Raw genomic sequence first — 17,223 nt, forward strand, 5'->3', positions numbered from 1 at the left:
ACAACACATAACGTCACGCACAGCCATAAGTTATTTTCCGAGAAGCTTCCCAACTGTAATAGTTTCCTATTAATCATGTCGTCGTTTGCACCACCCAGCAAAAAGGCCAAACGATCACACAGTAATGGAGCAGCAGCTAAAAGTGATGGCGATTTTTTTCCAGGTAAAGTTAGATGTGCATTAATTTCAAGCTTAATAAATTTTTCACCCAGCGGTTTTCGGTAGGGAAGGTCCCAGTAAGTTACAAGTCTTGAAAAATTTAGTTAAATAAGCGGTACAATTTCTTTTTTCTTGCACGAATCAGTCGTATATGTAAGATTATCTTCTATTGTGCGTTTTGTATTTGAATAACAACAACAACAAAAACAGTATTGCGAAGTTGGATAAACTCGAGCAGTAGGGCGTGTGACTTATCTGTTTTTGTGCCAAATTATCTGAATTTGGAACCTTTCATTGTTTTGTTACAGGAATAAACAAAATTGAATACAAGCCCGATGGAGGTCCAGAAGATAATCTGTGCTTCAAACACTACAATGCTCAAGAGGTAGTGTCAAACGTTTCGATGGAGAATCCTACAGCCAGCCCAATCGCAGAAGTTTAAATGCTTAAGTTAGACCCTCGATCAGTATAAACTATCGTCACAAATTCCTTCACAATTGAAACTGAACTTTTTCAGTTCTAATTTCCCTTAGCTATTATAAAGAAATGGCTCGAATAAGTTTTAATGTGTACATCAGAATGAGTGTGAAATGTGTGCTGATAAAAGAAAAAACAATCCTTTAAGTTTGCGTGACATGACTAAATGTCACAAGTTGTCAAATATTTTTTTGATTTTTTAAAATTTTATTCCCTTTTTTCTATTTTTGACTTTATATTTGACGACTGGTGATATAATGAGGTATTGACATGAATTGACTCTAATCAACAGGTGGTAATGGGAAAAACAATGGAAGACTGGTGCAGATTTTCAGTCTGTTTCTGGCATACATTTAGAGGCACAGGTAGGATTTTGAAATATATAGCCCACTGTTAATCTGGTTCCAAAAGAAATGTTTAGTTTTTTGTACCCAAACTTTTTCAGTGTTCTTGAAGACTCTGCCAATGTCTTAATGTTCAGATTGTTGGCTGACACTTTAAATAGGCAATCCATCAGTTTACCATCCTTTGACTCCTGGCCTTTTAATGTCAAGCTATCAGCTGACATATAAATTGATCATATATCTACTGATGTATTGCATGATGATAACTGTGATATATTTGTAAATTTTGTTGTTCTTGCTGCTCAAGAGACAAATATGATCATTGCCTGTGCTCAGTTATTGGACAAAGTGCAAAGCTTTTAACCACCCACCCTAGATAGGACCATTCAATACGCCTTGAGTGTTTCATATACACTTACATGGCAGTTTTAGTGCACCTGAGGGAGCAGCTACATGGTGGTCCTAGGACATTTGTAACTCCTCTTTTTATTGAAAAAAATTGCTAATTCATAATAAAAAGATAACCTTACATTCCCCCCCCCCCCAATGCCAGTAAGATGCTAGTGTACTGTAACCTTACAAGAGAACCCCTTTCTTTTTCTGATTGACCCTTTAACTCCCACAATCGTATTGTTGATACTTTCCTCTTTTCCGCTACTTATTTCCCTGTAAATTAGTGACGAGAATTTGGTGGTCAAGTAAGATAACAACTTCTGCCCAACAAGTTTGAGTATTCTCCTTACCTGCTTGCCTGATGATGTATGGATATTATAGGAAGAAGTTACTTGTTAATCACTTCTGGGAGTGAAATGGTTAAGAGGAATTCATTCCTATTACCCTCTGGTATATTTAATAGCCACATTATGAAGCATGTACTTCAGTATAATTTAAAAAAATTATTATTTGACCAGGTGCTGACCCATTTGGTTTCCCAACAATTTCAAGACACTGGGATGATGGAAGTAACAGCCTGGAAAATGCAAAGAGAAGATTGAGAGCAGCATTTGAATTTTTTGAGAAACTTGGTGTGAAATATTACACATTCCATGACAGGTAACTTGGTAACTCCTCAAAATTTTAATTACCAGCAAGTTAGCTTTCTAATGATTTAACTTCAGGAATGAATCAGGGACAGCTTGAGTGGTATCTTTCATATTCTTTCTAGATTTGTAGAGTGGTGGATAGTCTGCATTTTAATTTTTTTTAATGTGTAGGGACATTGCCCCTGAAGGAGACGACTTGAAAGAGACAAATGCCAACCTAGACCAGCTCACTGATCTTGCCCTTGAGTTACAACGGAAGACTGGAGTTAAACTGCTCTGGGCAACATGCAACCTCTTTTCCAACCCAAGGTATTTGAAACTTTTTTTGGTCATACTTTTTACACCTTGGCGTAGGTGTTCTCGGGCACAGTTTTCTACCCTTACAGCTCCTCCATTAACCCTGTGCAGAAAATGTGGAAAATTTCTGGAGGGAGTGGTGACCTGCAATGGACTAGTGATAGCAATACAGATCCTATTGGTCAAGGAAGCCAAGATAAGCCCCAGCAGTGATGCAGTACAAGGTTTACTAAGTCTAAGAATGATAATTAATGAGTTGTGGCGACTACTTTTAATAAGAAAATTGTGTTGTTATTAACAGGTATATGAATGGAGCAGCCACCAACCCTGATGCTCATGCGTTTGCCCATGCTGCTGCACAAGTCAAGAAGGGACTGGAGATTGCTAAGAAACTCGGAGCAGAAAATTTTGGTAGGAGCTCAAATATGTTGAGGGTAAAACAACATGAATGCTGATATCTGTATGTGATTTGGAATTTTTAAAAGAATGGAAACTTAATAAGTTTTCAAGACCTCCAGTTGGAAAAAAGTGAAGTCTAGAGTCATTTACTTGGTGGAAGATAGACAAGATTCTTAGAAATGATTGTATCATGTCAATTATCATGACTTTGTTTTCAGTGTTCTGGGGTGGACGTGAGGGATATCACACATTGCTTAACACTGATGTCAGACGAGAGCTTGATCACATGGGTTCTTTCTTCCAGATGGTTGTTGGTAAATATTATAGTAGATGATACTTTGAAATATTGGAAAAGAAAATTGATAATATTCCATTATCCAAAGCAGCAACCCAAACTAGAAATTTATTCTGTGGAAAGGGATCTTCATGTTGAGAAAGAATATGATACAAGTATTACTAATGCAGAGAAGTCCATATGTTGTGATGGAAGGCTGAATATTTTCCTGTCCGAATGGGCGTAATTCAGTCAATAAACATTTCATCAAATGGCTGCCACTCCTTTTTTTTTTCCTTCCTTTTTGCACTAATTTATGATCATTGATAATTACTGTTTTTGACATTTGCTCTGATGTTTTTCAGACTACAAGAAGAAGATAGAATTTGAAGGCCAGTTACTAATTGAACCCAAGCCTAAAGAGCCAACTAAACATCAGTATGATTATGGTAAGGAAATACCTGACATTCGACATGCATTAGTTAGTAACTACTGGAAAAAAGGATGGGTTGTATTAACACTTTTGTCAGCTGTTATTGACTTATCTCTATCCTCACTGTTTTGCTGAGCTGCTCCCTTGGTTTTTCCCCATTTCAAAGCTCTCCTGTTTGTGTGTTTGTATCCTCATTGGCATCCATGCTTCTGGCACATCTATGTCATCCTCCTTCTAAGAGTTGTGAGAGTGAACTGGGATGTGCATGGCCTCTTTGATCCAGTGTGTGCGGCAAAAAGATCAGAATCAACAATTTAACAGCAGAGATTTGTGTCTGTCACAGCTGTCAAAATCATCCAATCACAGTGGGTCATTATGCATTATAGGGTACTGTGCAAATACTTGACCTTTCTTCCAGATAAAGACTAGCAGAATACAGACAAAATGTTGCGATGTATTTCCAGAATTACCACGATGGCTTCATTACTAGCCATGCAAAGTTTTTTTTCTATTTGTAGACTGAAAGCAAGAACATTGTAAAGTTTTATTGATCCTTTTTCAGATGCTCAGACAGTGATTGCATTTCTCAAGACTTATGGACTGGAGAATGATTTCAAGGTCAGTTTTTATCAAGGCATGCAACATCTCTCAATTAACTTCTTTTCTTCCATTTGTATCTGTATGTTATTCTCTTGGAGAGAAGATCAAAAGGTAACTCAGTGTTGTTTACATAGATAATGTTGTTTAGATGAGTACTTGGTGCATCAGTAGAAAACCTTAGAGGATCTCATATTTGTAGGAAAAATATTGCTGAATTTCTCAGCTAGTTATTTCATACCAAATAATAGGATTAAAAATGTTCTTGATTTTCTCTTTTTAATTAGTCACTTAATCCAGGACAGCTGAGTAGAATCATTTGATTACAGATTATCTCCTAAATATATCACAGAGAAGTTTTCAGTTTTTCTGATTTGTGTGCGATGTAGAGTTATGGTAATAACCAAAATCTGGGCGTGTCTATTTCCACTTTTTCCTACTTGTGTTGGTGAGTTATGGCGTAGCTGTTACGTCTGTTCGATATAGAAGAACAATTAGTGACAGCTGTTTCAAGTCTACAGTAACAAATACCCCTACTGAGAACAGATTTTTATTGGTTGTCTGACCGACTGAAGTATCAACGTTTATTCTGCAGCTGAACATTGAACCTAACCACACCACTTTGGCTGGTCACAGCTATGAACATGATGTTGTAGTGGCCTCCAAGTAAGTTTTAGCTGTCTCTAGATACTTTGAGGAGGAATCGTAAGGGTGTACCTTGATTTTTTTTTAAAGGTGCTCTTGCTTGTCGCGCTTACTTTTTTCTTTGTTTAGATTTGGATTTCTTGGATCCATTGATTCTAACACTGGGTCACCAGATCTTGGTTGGGACACCGATCAGTTCCCTATGGACATAAAAAACTGTACTCTTGTGATGAAGGTTCGTTCTATTTCTTTTTGATGTGAGGCAGTGAAGACCCATCAATTTTTTTGACAATCTCCGACAGAGACGTGGGCGAATGTACATCGACAATGAAGAAACCCTTTCCAAGTTTTAGAGCGATTTAACCCGTTACACCCTAACACCAAAATGCATATTCTCCAAACTGTTCTCTTCACATTTCCTATGGTACTTACAAGACGAATTGAACTAGCAATTAAGAGTTTCTTGAATTTGCGATCATTTCCTTTTAAGTTTGATTAAGGGGTGATACTGTAAGGCGACATTAGATGTCTATCACTCGCAGTGCGGGTTAAAGGTTAGTTAAAAATGAAAAGTATTGAAGACGGACGCCACTGTGCCGGGGGGGGGGAAGGGGAGAAATTAAACATTAGGGATTTTTGTTTTGATTGGTGACTTCGTCTGTTCCAAACAAGTAAACGTGGCAGCTTAATTGACCTCGGGTTTTCTTTCCAACCGTCGTGATGAACATTCTTTCATTTCACATGTTGAAAAGAGCGGAAGATTTAAATCGCGGGTGGGTCTTTTCCATGTTAAGTTTAACCAGACGTTGATCGAACCCACACAAAATCGTTTTCTCACAATGATTTGACCACAAAATTTAAATAGTAAGTTGACGTCTTGAGGTTAAGTTCTGTCATTAAAGGCCCTTATACGACTTGCAGCTATGCACCACTTGTCCATAATTTAAGACCTCTCTTGTTTGAGACCAAAAGTATTTTGCTCTCATTTCCCTCAGTACTTACGTCGAGTTCTGGTTACCAATCTTTTGTAGGCTATAATTGAGCAAGGTGGTCTGGCACCTGGTGGACTGAACTTTGATTGTAAAATACGCCGAGAATCCACTGACCTTGAAGATATGTTCATAGCTCATATCGGTACGTGTGCGGTTTGTGGGAAGTGAAAGTCGAGAATGGAAGTGATTAAACGTCGTAAAACTGACACCTGAGTTTTCACTAAGGGGTGTCAGGACAAATAAAAATATCTCTGCCAGCCAAATTAGCAACAAGCAACCGAATGGGAGGGGAGGGTTATGGACTAGACCGCGATTGGTTTTTGTGTTGCTTCTGCATTATTGACTCAGATGATGGTGTGAGTTTCCCCAAATCAAAACTCAGAGGGTAGAAACGCGAAACAAAATTGATCCCGAATTACTTGCAAACCTCAATTGATTGTTACTCGAATCCAAAATAGTGATTATGACACGTCCCTAACTTCTTTATAAAGAACCTTCTGTATAAAGGTACAACTGTATTAAAACAATTTTGATGATTCACGGTGGATGTCTTCGGGCTTTGATTTCTGCCATGTAACTCGGAAGCCAATGGATTTCTATTCGTTGATTATGTGGTCAGTTTGTTAAGTTAAAGGTTGTGTTATAGAGCTTACCTTGACTCAGAAGAGATTGCAGTAAGACAATATTGATATTCTCTTGATTGCAGCCTGTGTTAACTTAAGAACGAAACAGTTACACGTATTCTAGAGTTAGGTTTAGCATTTTTTGGTGTTCAAATTTAACTTTTTATGATCTTCTTCACCCAAGAGTATCTTTCTCTTTCTTTTATTTATGATATTGAAATCTATAACTCTCACGTTCAGGGTTTTCAAATTCTATTTCTTCATTTTTCGGTATGCACAGTATACTCCCCACGATCCCATATCCATCTCCCCTATCCAATTGTTTACAGTCTTTCGCTCGCCATCTCTTCCACAAATCAAATTCTTACTTCATATTAGGTGCCATGGATTCATTTGCTCGTGGTCTTAAGAATGCTGCCAAACTCATAGAAGACGGAACATTGGATGCATTAGTTAGGGTCAGTTGACGGAGTATTCGTTAGTTAATGCGTTGATGATTTTTTTTTTGTCGCATGTTTTTGATGTCTTATTCCTTTCTGTTTCTTTTTTCCAAAGCTGATTAAAGAAGGAGGAGGAAGTTCTGCTCAGTAATACATTCTCTCTAATTTGGTTTCCTTTGTTCGTTCAATTATTTTTTTGTTTGTATATTATTCAATGAAGAACGGTGTTCCCTTTTTACCTCTCCTGGCGTCAAAAAGCAACCAGCTGAGAAAACCTGTCCCCTCCCTTGTGGTTCGCCGTTCCTTCCCGGTTGAAATTTAGAATTTTTATACTTGTTGATCTTAGCTAACGGTTTTGTATCCAAATTTGAAACGTTTGACTTTGCCTTGGCCTCGTTATCCGTGGCCTTTCTTGTTTTTTTGTTTGTTTGTTTATTTTAGGAGCGTTACAGTAGCTTTGATAAAGGAATTGGAGCAAAGATTGAGAAGGGATCAGCTTCCTTGGAAGAGCTTGAGGTACACACAAAGTAAAAATTTCTAAGTTCAAGACTTTAACTTCCTACAGTAGAAATTACAAGCAATTTTAACCCATGCAAACCGTTTAGCTGAGGTGTCATATGGCAAATTTGTTTATATCCTTTCATTATCTCAATAACTTGTTCCTTGGTCTCTCTTCATTTTTAGGATTACATTTTGGAGCACGGGGAACCAAAAATGATATCAGGAAAACAGGAGAAATATGAAGCGATTGTCAATTTTTTTGTATAGATGGATAAGCTAGGAAAGCTCCACATCTTGAATACTCGAGAAGCAGTGAGAATTGAGTCCGTGAATCGGTTTGATAAACACGTAAAAGCATCAATAATTATTTAAGGAGACGCAACATGAATTGTTGAATCAGTGCGTGGTGAAACAGTAACTGGGTCGAATCATGTTTTAAAAGCAATCTAGTTTTTTGCTTCAAATAAATTAAGTCAGTATTTCTCGAGTGAACAATTTTGTTGTGTTCATACCTTTATCTGCCAGTTCAGATGAACACAACGGTCAAATGTCAGGCGTGCGCAAGTGGTTCAATCGGTGATGCGTCTATTTCCCGCGCAGAATTTCAAACGAAAGCAGAAGAAACGACCACTGTTGCGCAGAATATGCGCAAAAAATTGAATTAATCAGAGAAATTTGTAAATAGAAATAAAAATTAGGAAAGGAAAAAACTCTATTAAACAAGGGGTATCTTGAGGATTTCACATTTTGTTTTGAGTTTTACAACAAAGTGGTGCGGTTTTAAAATACCGTGACTTAAAGGACCTATGAGGTTGGTTGAACTCTTTGGCGAAAAATTCGTTATGACTGCTTGAAAGCGCTTGCCTTCCGCTCGTGCGCCTGCGTTTGACCGCTGTGTTGCTCCGATTTATGGCTATGTTACGCCACATGAATTTGTCGACCGCTGACTAATACTTTTTGCACAAATTCAGCGAAATGGGAAACAAAATGGCACCCGGATTAAAAAAGAGTGCCGTCTTCTCCAAATTATATCAACGAAGCATCGCATATTCGTTTGAATGGATCACAGAAAAAGGAAGACAGACGTACGATTACATTTTGAGAGGTGATACGTGTTTATTTACTTTCTAAATAAGCTCATCAGTACTCTAAAATTGCACAGCTTAATTGATAGCATGAAAATCAACCATTTGGAGTTCGCTTTCATGTACACATGTAATTAGAGGTATCGTTTTTATTTATTATGATTATCATTATTATTATTATCACTATAATTTGTGATTTTTTTATGGAAAAATTTCACAAACATCACCAAATCTTGCCGCACTAAAATATTTCAGCTGTTATCGACCAAGAAATAACAAAACACTGAATTGTTCGAATTTATATCGAAAGCATGCAACTTTGCTGCATTACACATGACAGCTAAGGAAGCAAAGGAATGATACATTTTAGTCTACCAAGCCCTCCGTCCTTTATCAAGAACCTCCAGTCTAACGAGAAACTACTACCTCTAGGGAGGAGAATGAACTAAAAAAGGTGGAAAACTGTAGTTCGCTTACTCATCAGGTTGGAGAAGTATTGCTCACAGCTAAACGATCTCTATTTCAAAGCCATGTGTCGTGATCAATTTCAAGTTACACAAAGTTTACCGCACAACTCAGCGCTTATCACAGTTGTAGTTTTGCGTCAATTCTGTAATGTAATGATCACTTTACCGTCACCTTTGTTAACACCCGCCATGTTCTGTTGATTTTTGCCGCTATTATACGAACCCCCTCCCCCTGCCACCCTAATGTTGGGGCTACTTAAAACTCCCCCACCGGAGTACCCGCCCCCTCCACCACCAGCCTTTAAAGCATAACCTCCCCCACCGAATCCCCCTTGGGAAACCGGACATTTCCCTCCAGTTCCACCGTGGATGAAACGTACTGAAAAGCCCCGTTTTCCTCCTCCGTTCCCTAACAGTCCTGCTCCCCCTCCCCCAAGGATCTGGAGATCAACCATTCCTGTGTCAGCATTACAGAGATTTCCACCATACCCTCCTGCCCCTCCACACCTGCCACCATTCTCTGTTGACTGACCCGGATCACCGTTTTTAAATTGTTCCCTCGGTATTCCCCCACCCCCTCCTCCACCAGCAATTATCAGTGGAGTGTCGTCAGGGAAAGTCACAAAACTGCCCCCGCCCCCACCCCCTGGCCTTTCACGAAGGTGAGGGTCCGTAGTACGATTACCCTCCTGCCCTACTAGTATTTTAAGCTGAGTTCCTTTCTGAAGCTGAAAGGTTCCTGTCATTCTGGCTCCTAAACCACCGGTCCTCCATGAACTTTTATCCTCGACATATGTGCCATTAGCACCAGAAGCACCAAATACTTCGATGACGTAGCTTCCGGTCTCGGGGACACTCCAAATTTGGATGCCATAGCTTACAGTAACATGGCCTTCTAACGGTGTTCCTACATACCCCAATGTGCTAGTCGGCCCAGTTTCTCCTCTGGCTCCCAGTGTTGAGAAAACAAAGGTTTTGCCTGAGAAATGTGTGAATTAAAGGCTAGCTAATGTTTATGGAACTCTAATGCGCAAAAATCATCTCAGGCAGGTACATTTCTTAAAAATTGTCAGAACTTTACTGATCTCTAGAACAATGTGTTCTCTATCAGTGGGAATAATTTGTTTGCCAGATGTCTTTGAATCAAATTTAATCTTTCAAGGCTACCTGATTGAACTGCTTAGTAATCTTAGTAGTGGCATGTTACCTGAGTTTGCTGACTCCCCGGAAGATTCATTCATTTTTTGACCCTAAAAAGAGAGAAATTCGAGCTTAAAATCATTCTATTTTGTTAACTATGCCTTGTTTTAAGGCATAAAAAAGCTGGAGAAGCTATCTGTGGCTGCTAACTAGGTGACTTGTGTATTTTCGGTCGAAGGCAAAATTCCGAGGAAGAGTTTGCTTTAACTGAAGGTTTTACTGACCGTAAGATCAAGCATCTGACCAAAGACATATCCAGGCATTGGTACAAGGGACGGCGCGTTAGCCTTAGCACTGTCTGTTCCGTCATCGTTCAATTCACAGATCATGTTTCCTTCTATTTCCCTGTAATTTACTGAGCGGCAGAGTGGACGGCTTCTCAAGCAGAGATGAGCGCAGGATAAAGCACTGGACGCCTTCTGACGATCTATGACATGACCGGTTAGGTAATAATCTTCCTCAGTTTGAATGAAAGTTGAGTGGCCCTTTTTAGCTGGTGGTGAACTCAGTACTGCAGTCGTGAAGGTCAATAGTACAACGAGGACGTTCATGTTTGCACCTGTTAAAAGCTGAAGTAAGAGAAGTCGTCTATACAAATTGAACCCAGATTGAAAATCGGGTCCCCCCCTTGGCATCATTTGGTTCTCTTTGACGAAGTCTTCCTGCCAACTTCGCAAGAATGAAGTCTCGTGAAACGTGCCTCCCTTTTCGGAAAAATTTATGAACGAAAAACTGAGTAGAAACAGTAAGGTAATGGTTATTAATAACTGCATACAACTGGAAAAGTGTTGTCGCTATGTATGTATCAATCAACTCATCTATTTGGCTTTTTTTAAAACCCCTGGCGCCTGTTGCTTTTAGGGCGCACTGTTCAAATTTTCTCTAGGCTGTGCGATTTTTTTAACAAACCAATAAATTTTGCTAAATACAAACTAGAAAAATGGATTAGATTTCCTTATTAGGGAACCTTTTCTTCTGTTTTCTGCAAAATCTGAAAAGTCGCTGAAAAGTTTTAAATTTGATGCCCTCCGCTGTTTTCGTTTAATTGCAAAGATATACTTAAATGTTTGGACGAGTTTTTTTTTACAAGGAACTTATTAATATAGATCAAACTACTATTTCGTCAGATGTGAAACAAGTTGTCTTTTGATTTAGCATTGAAATCCCTCATGTAATCGAGAAAAAAACGTCGATCTTTAGCTTGCAACTTAAGAGAGTACCTGAACACCATTGCTTCTACTAAAAGAATAGCCAGAGATAAGACTGAAGTTTTTTTACAAACGCTTACCTTGCCTTCAGTTTTGTGGCCCAAATTACCTTCCACCCTTCGAGGTAGCGATAGCAAACCAACCGATGCTTGTATTTTGCACCTTTCACTTGAAACAAGGGAACAGCCCCTCTTAGCGTGTTTTTATTTTTTTTAATTTGGCATACGTGATGACAGGTACATGAGTTACACCTTTTTAAATAAACATTATTGAATTACATTACTCTGCACGTTCTACCTTAAAAGTCACAGGAAGGGTAACCCACCCGCTTGACCACATTGTCACTATTTCGCATCTAAATATTTTTCTCTTGTCTCGTAAATGGTCAGTCCAGGCCGATACAATATTTCGCTTATTGCTCAGTTTAGTTAAGTTTGAGGTCGTTCTTGATTCTATTTTATTGGCTAATTGAATAACTGGCTATCTGTCATATTTATGCGGTAATAATCTTCTCTAATCAGTACTGATGAATGATAGTTTTTATTCATGCTGCTCTAAGGCTCTTTTTTTTCTTTTTGAAAAGTAGCTGAGTGTTTAACGTCAGGCCAAAATAGTAAAATGTGATTTCTTGAACGTGTTACGTCTTCCTTACAGAAAACCTTTGAGCGAAATCTCTCATCTCGTCAAACTACAAAACTCGTCACACTTTTAGATGGTAATCGGTAACAAAGATAAATAGCAGAAGGAAAAGTGTACTCATGGACGAAGGGGGGGGGGGGTGGGCTGGGCTTCTAGCCTCTTTATAAGGCACTAGTTCTACGGAAAAAAACATTTTTAAGCTAATTAGAAAAAATACGACTGGTTTGTTTACTTTTAAGTGGTTTGATGTTCGGATGGAAAAGGCTTTTATTTGCATAAAAGCAGCGAACAGTACCTGTTATTAGCAGTTTAATCTTCATATAAGCGGGACAGCTGTCATAATTTGCAAATGTCCCAAAGCTGCATGGCTAAAATTTAATTAGGGTTTTGACAGGATCGTTGATCCATCTACTGACAGGTATTTTTTAATTACTAAGTGAAATTTTGGTGTTTGTTTAGAGTTACAAGAGGACCACTTTCAGCCCTCTGTTAAAAGTAAATTAACACAACTAAAATTGAAAAATTTACGCTAAGAAAGTTTCCTATTTGATAAATGCAACTGAGGGAAGAAAGTTTGGAGCGAAACCAGTGGACTTGACCCGGTCGTAGAGTTCTTGGATTACCGCGACTTCAAACATTGCTAACCTGGATGGTCCTGGATTTATCTTAAAAAAAAAGCTATCACCGATTCCAGTTTTGATCTCCATACTCAACTGATCACTCGGTTTACAGCAGGGATACCTTAGCGAAGGTAGTCCGCCATCTCATCAATAACTCAGCTGTTCTCCATCAAAATACTTTGTGTTTTTTTTATATACTTTCAAAGAACATTTTATTGTGCAGTAAACAATTTTTTACAATGATAATTTCATGTCAAACTGAGCCACATACAATTACATTCCTGACACGATATTTATGCCGTATTAATCATTACAAGGACTTTTTCCTGGGTGTTCTAATACATACCATGGAAACCGTTATTAGTGAGGAGAAAAAACAATCCAAGTTATAACAAATGAAGTACGAAAGCTAACCAGTCAAGACGCTTCTGGTCACACAAATATGACGAGCACGAGCAGTATCGAATCTACATCAATTTTCTAAAGTGATGATAACTTTTCCATCCCCCTTGTTAACACCTGTTAGGTTCTGTTTATTCGCACCGATATTATACGATCCCTCTCCCCCCGCAACACCCCCTGTGGTATTCCCCACAAACCCCCCGCCGGAATACCCGCCCCCACCTCCACCACTCGTAAATCCACAACCTCCCCCACCGAATCCCCCAATGGATGTTGGACAGCTTCCCCCGGTTCCACCGTTAATGAAACTCAAAGACGGTGTCATGGGGCCTTCCCCGCCCCCATTGCCGTTAAGCCCAGCTCCCCCTCCTGATAAGACACTAAAATTCACCTTTCCAGTTGTGGCATCACACGGCTGCCCACCATTCCCTCCTGTCCCACCACACCTTGTACCTTTCTCCGCCGCTTGGCCAGGCTCGCCGTCTTTGTACTGCCCAGTTGGTGTTCCCCCACCCCCTCCCCCGCCGGCAATAATCAGAGGAGTGTTATTTAAAAGAGTCACAAAACTTCCCCCACCTCCACCGCCTGGCCTTTGTGGGAAGTCTGTGGTACGATCACCCTCCTGACCCACAAGGATTTTAAGCTGATTTCCTTTGTGAAGCTTAAAATATCCTCTCAGTCTGGCCCCTAAACCACCGATCCTCCATGAACTCTCGTTGTCATCTGTTCCATTAGCACCGGAGGCACCAGACACTTCAATGACGTAGTTTCCGGTCACGGGAACACTCCATATTTGGATGCCATCACTCAAATTGACTTTGCCTTCCAGGATTGTTCCTAAATACCCGGATGTACTTTTCGGTCCAGTTGTTCCTTTGCTATTCAGGGTCGTGAAAACGTACTGGTGATCTGGAACGATAAAGGAAATACGTGAGTGGTGTGCATCGGGGAATAATTTGTTTCCTGGTAAATATGTAGCCTTACCTCTTGATATTTCTGGAGAGACTGCAGCCTATAAAACAGAAAAGAACAGGTACTTTTCTAGTACAAGCAAAAAGATTAAAATTCGCTCATGCACAAAAAAATAAAGGCCTAGAAACTATGGTAAAAAACTTTCTTACATGTTATTTTAAAAAAGATTATGTGTCATATGTTGTTAGTCTAAAGTTTTGAACATGCTAGGTGCAAATTACATTTAGTTCCGATTTTCTTTCAAAATAAAAAAGGGTGCAATACTCACACTAATATTCAACAGCTGATGAAACGAATATCCTCTCTTTTGAAACAAAGTGGGTTTGTCTGTGATCCTGCCAACATCAGCTGTTTCTTTGTTCAATTCACACATTCCATTTTTTCTGTTCTCGAAATTGAACGACATACAGTTTGAACGTACTAAGCAGAGCTGTGCGCATGCCAAAATGTCATGCGTCCGCTGAAAATGAAAAACATTTCCTATAAGCACGTAGCCATCTGTAGAACTGAGTATTGATGAGCGACTCACAGCAGTTCTTATGATTACCATGCTGACAGGGGTGGGGTGAATCATTGAAATGACCAGGATACTGACGAGCAGTGTCGTGTAAGATGTCATGACGTTTGATGTCGTCTAACAGGGAAAAAAAAAATCAACGGTACTCATTACAATACGGACTAGATTGGAGAATAAGCTGAAAATCGGTTAAGAGCCAGGAGTAGTTTAAATGTTTTTTTTTTATTTTCCTTACAGCGAAATACAGCTATTTTGCGAGGCGCGTTTGGTTTGAAATCTTAAAACGAATCCAACTAACTTACCCGATCAACGTGCCAAAACTTTTTGAAACAGGTACCTTCCACTACCGGTCACTGAATCTAAATAACTTTTCGCATTTCCTAAGAAGTACCTCTTATTCGGGCTAAAACATTTAAATCTGTTAATATCCATTTACGGCGTATATTATTGGCTCTGTTTGCGTAGCTTGGATTTTGTGACTTCGGGCTGATTTTTGTGATACACTAAGTTAATTTCAACTCCATTAAACAAAATTATTACCATTGCTTTCCGCAATTGTAATTTGAAGATGATATACATTATGATATTCGGATTTCCTTCTCTGACTAAAGTTGCTGTGAGTACAATATGATCGCCCTTACCCTCTTGTCCAATTTTTAGTTCAAAGGCTCCACTTCTCGACATTGACGCAGAAATTTAAGTTATTACTTGAAACACGAATATCCGACGATGGGTTTACTTTCTGTCATCCCATATTTTAACCCGCAGTGTATGCAACTGTTTTAAAAATAAGAAGAACCAAACACCTTGTCTGTAACTTAGAAACGCTGACTTCCCCGAAAACATTTTGCCTGCCGACATTGTTTATCGTGCTACATTTTATATACCTATCAGATGGCAGATATTTGTCATTTCTATTGTTCCAGAACCTGAATGTGATCGTTTTTCAGATTAATTGTGCTGATCGGCTTTCTATGAAAACAATGAGATGAGAAAAAGCCGTTGAGTAATTGATATTCTTCAATCAAAAGGACAATCGAAATTTTCCCTAAATGATGGTAGGTGATTTTGAAAAAGAAAACTAGAGGAGGTAATCTCCATATATGATGCTTTTACGGGGATGCCCAGCCGCAAAGGAGTATTCTTTGCAGGCAAGAGGTGTAGCAGCGAGTAGGGAGTTTATTAGGCTGGGGTGTAAAGAGGGGTGAAGGAAATTCTTCTGATGAGGTAGGTGGGGCGGGGTCTAACGGCTGATTCATTCCAGTGTGTAATTTTAGATGTTGCTAAATTAGTCTCAGACGTTTTTTACTGTTTTTGATCTGTCTCGTCTTTTTGCATTTTTGTGTTTCAACGGAGGTGCAATTTTTGTAACCTGGTCAATACTCATACCATCAGTAGCGAACTTCGATATATTTTTCACATGAAACCTAAAATTGCATACTGTACGGCAGATACTGACCTCGAAAACTTATCTTTATCCTAGCTAATCTTTGTAAGTGTTTAATTTTCGTCCGTTAATACCTCTGATATATTTATACATTACTGATACCGTTGACAAAAGCCTATGTTTCAATAGCCGTTCAGCCGCGCTAAGTGCGCCCACACTGCTGTAATTATACGTTTCATCAAGAGATTAATGTAATAACTAAATATGTTTTCTATGCCTTTCTCTTTTAAACGTGACGAACATTTAACTTCTTCAGCCTGAAACAAGCTCGCTAGCTTGAAGATTACATCTTGATTTAAACGCTAAATTCTCTCAACGAACTTACAGTTAAATGTGTAGCAATTAGGAAGAACAATAGCGAAATATATCTTGATAGTTTAAATATAAAAGGTCTAGGATTTTTTTCTTAAGGTGGACTGTCCCATGTTTTGAGGTTCATTTACACGCTTTTCAACCTGGAAATCAGGGGTTTTATAGATTGTTAGCATATATCCAGTTATGTTCTTGTTTTTATTCTTTAATGTCATAATCACTTTACTGTCCCCTTTCTTAGCGCCTGCAATGTTTTGTTTAGTACTATACGATCCCCTCCCCCTGCCACACTGCTATTGAATTTTCCAGAGCTTATTGCTTATTATTGATGAGCGACTCATAGTAGTTCTAGTAATGAAAATTCTGAAACGGGTGGGGTGAAAAATTAAATAATTAGAGTGGGTATGAACAGTGTCACATAGAATGTTATGACGTGCACTCTTGTATACCCAGGAAAGAAATAGGTTTTGACAGCATCATCGATCCGTCTGCTGACAAGCGTCACCTTAAAGCAGCATTGATTGATTAAAACTATTTGCGCCTCTATCGTGGGTTGCAAGGATCGCTTACAGTTAGATAATCTCTGTAAAAAGTAAGAATTTTAGTGAAAAAGAAAGAAAACTATACTCCAAAGTGGTTTCCTCTAAACTGAATAAAACTACAAGAGGATAATTGGGAAAGAAACAGTTGGACGTTTGGTTATGACAGACACTAAGAAAGGTGTTTAAAATCGCCCAATCAGAGTAAGGGAACTTCCCGACACAAGGTGTTTTGCGGTAAGCTTGCCAAAGTGGTCTTGAATAATATTTTTTTCTACCTGACTTTGCTAGGTACATCCTGAAAGTCTGCCAATTGAAGTTATAAATCCACAACTTACAGCAGTGGAATTGATATAGTCTGAACTGAACATTTCAACTTATTGTAAGGAACTTTCATTATTATTATTTTTTTTTTTTTTTTTTATTTCTTCATCAAGGTAGAAAGCCTATAAAATAACATTTCCCGTATTCGTCTTATTCCAGAGGTTGAATGTAAAAGATTGAGTAAGATAACCTTTAGTTGTCCCTTAACAAGCTTTAATATAAGGTTTTGACAGAATTATCGATCTGTCTGCTGACAGGCGTCACTTA

The 17,223-nt window shown here is 38.7% G+C and overlaps 3 protein-coding genes across 7 annotated transcripts; 1 reads left to right on the forward strand and 2 right to left on the reverse strand.

The window, feature by feature from the left end:
• The first annotated feature begins 6 nt into the window (after positions 1 to 6).
• Positions 7 to 7,711, forward strand: LOC131790591 (uncharacterized). Its single transcript, XM_059107819.2, has 15 exons — positions 7 to 163; positions 468 to 544; positions 929 to 1,001; positions 1,892 to 2,033; positions 2,195 to 2,332; positions 2,622 to 2,731; positions 2,938 to 3,033; positions 3,359 to 3,442; positions 3,989 to 4,044; positions 4,619 to 4,689; positions 4,798 to 4,903; positions 5,700 to 5,802; positions 6,662 to 6,741; positions 7,165 to 7,239; positions 7,408 to 7,711. Exons 1-15 carry the CDS (start codon positions 76 to 78, stop codon positions 7,489 to 7,491), a joined length of 1,383 nt encoding a protein of 460 aa, XP_058963802.2. The 5' UTR covers positions 7 to 75; the 3' UTR covers positions 7,492 to 7,711.
• Positions 7,712 to 8,913: 1,202 nt separating this feature from the next.
• Positions 8,914 to 10,222, reverse strand: LOC131790642 (leukocyte tyrosine kinase receptor-like). Its single transcript, XM_066162881.1, has 3 exons — positions 10,201 to 10,222; positions 9,984 to 10,026; positions 8,914 to 9,755 (listed from the first exon to the last, which is right to left on the reverse strand). The coding sequence occupies exons 1-3, from the start codon at positions 10,213 to 10,215 to the stop codon at positions 8,914 to 8,916; spliced, it is 900 nt and encodes a 299-aa protein (XP_066018978.1). The 5' UTR covers positions 10,216 to 10,222.
• Positions 10,223 to 12,642: 2,420 nt separating this feature from the next.
• Positions 12,643 to 15,117, reverse strand: LOC131790644 (ALK tyrosine kinase receptor-like). 5 transcript variants are annotated; one of them, XM_066162583.1, is made up of 5 exons: positions 14,976 to 15,117; positions 14,401 to 14,451; positions 14,086 to 14,277; positions 13,830 to 13,857; positions 12,643 to 13,754 (listed from the first exon to the last, which is right to left on the reverse strand). In XM_066162583.1, the coding sequence occupies exons 2-5, from the start codon at positions 14,434 to 14,436 to the stop codon at positions 12,916 to 12,918; spliced, it is 1,095 nt and encodes a 364-aa protein (XP_066018680.1). In that variant the 5' UTR covers positions 14,437 to 14,451; positions 14,976 to 15,117; the 3' UTR covers positions 12,643 to 12,915. The 5 variants fall into 5 exon arrangements, with proteins under 5 accessions (XP_066018680.1, XP_066018679.1, XP_066018678.1 ...); XM_066162582.1 differs by having other exon boundaries at positions 14,365 to 14,451; XM_066162581.1 differs by having other exon boundaries at positions 14,347 to 14,451.
• Between the last annotated feature and the right edge of the window lie 2,106 nt (positions 15,118 to 17,223).

The sequence above is a fragment of the Pocillopora verrucosa genome, chromosome 2 (genome assembly GCF_036669915.1).
Source record: "Pocillopora verrucosa isolate sample1 chromosome 2, ASM3666991v2, whole genome shotgun sequence".
Lineage (NCBI taxonomy): Eukaryota > Metazoa > Cnidaria > Anthozoa > Scleractinia > Pocilloporidae > Pocillopora > Pocillopora verrucosa.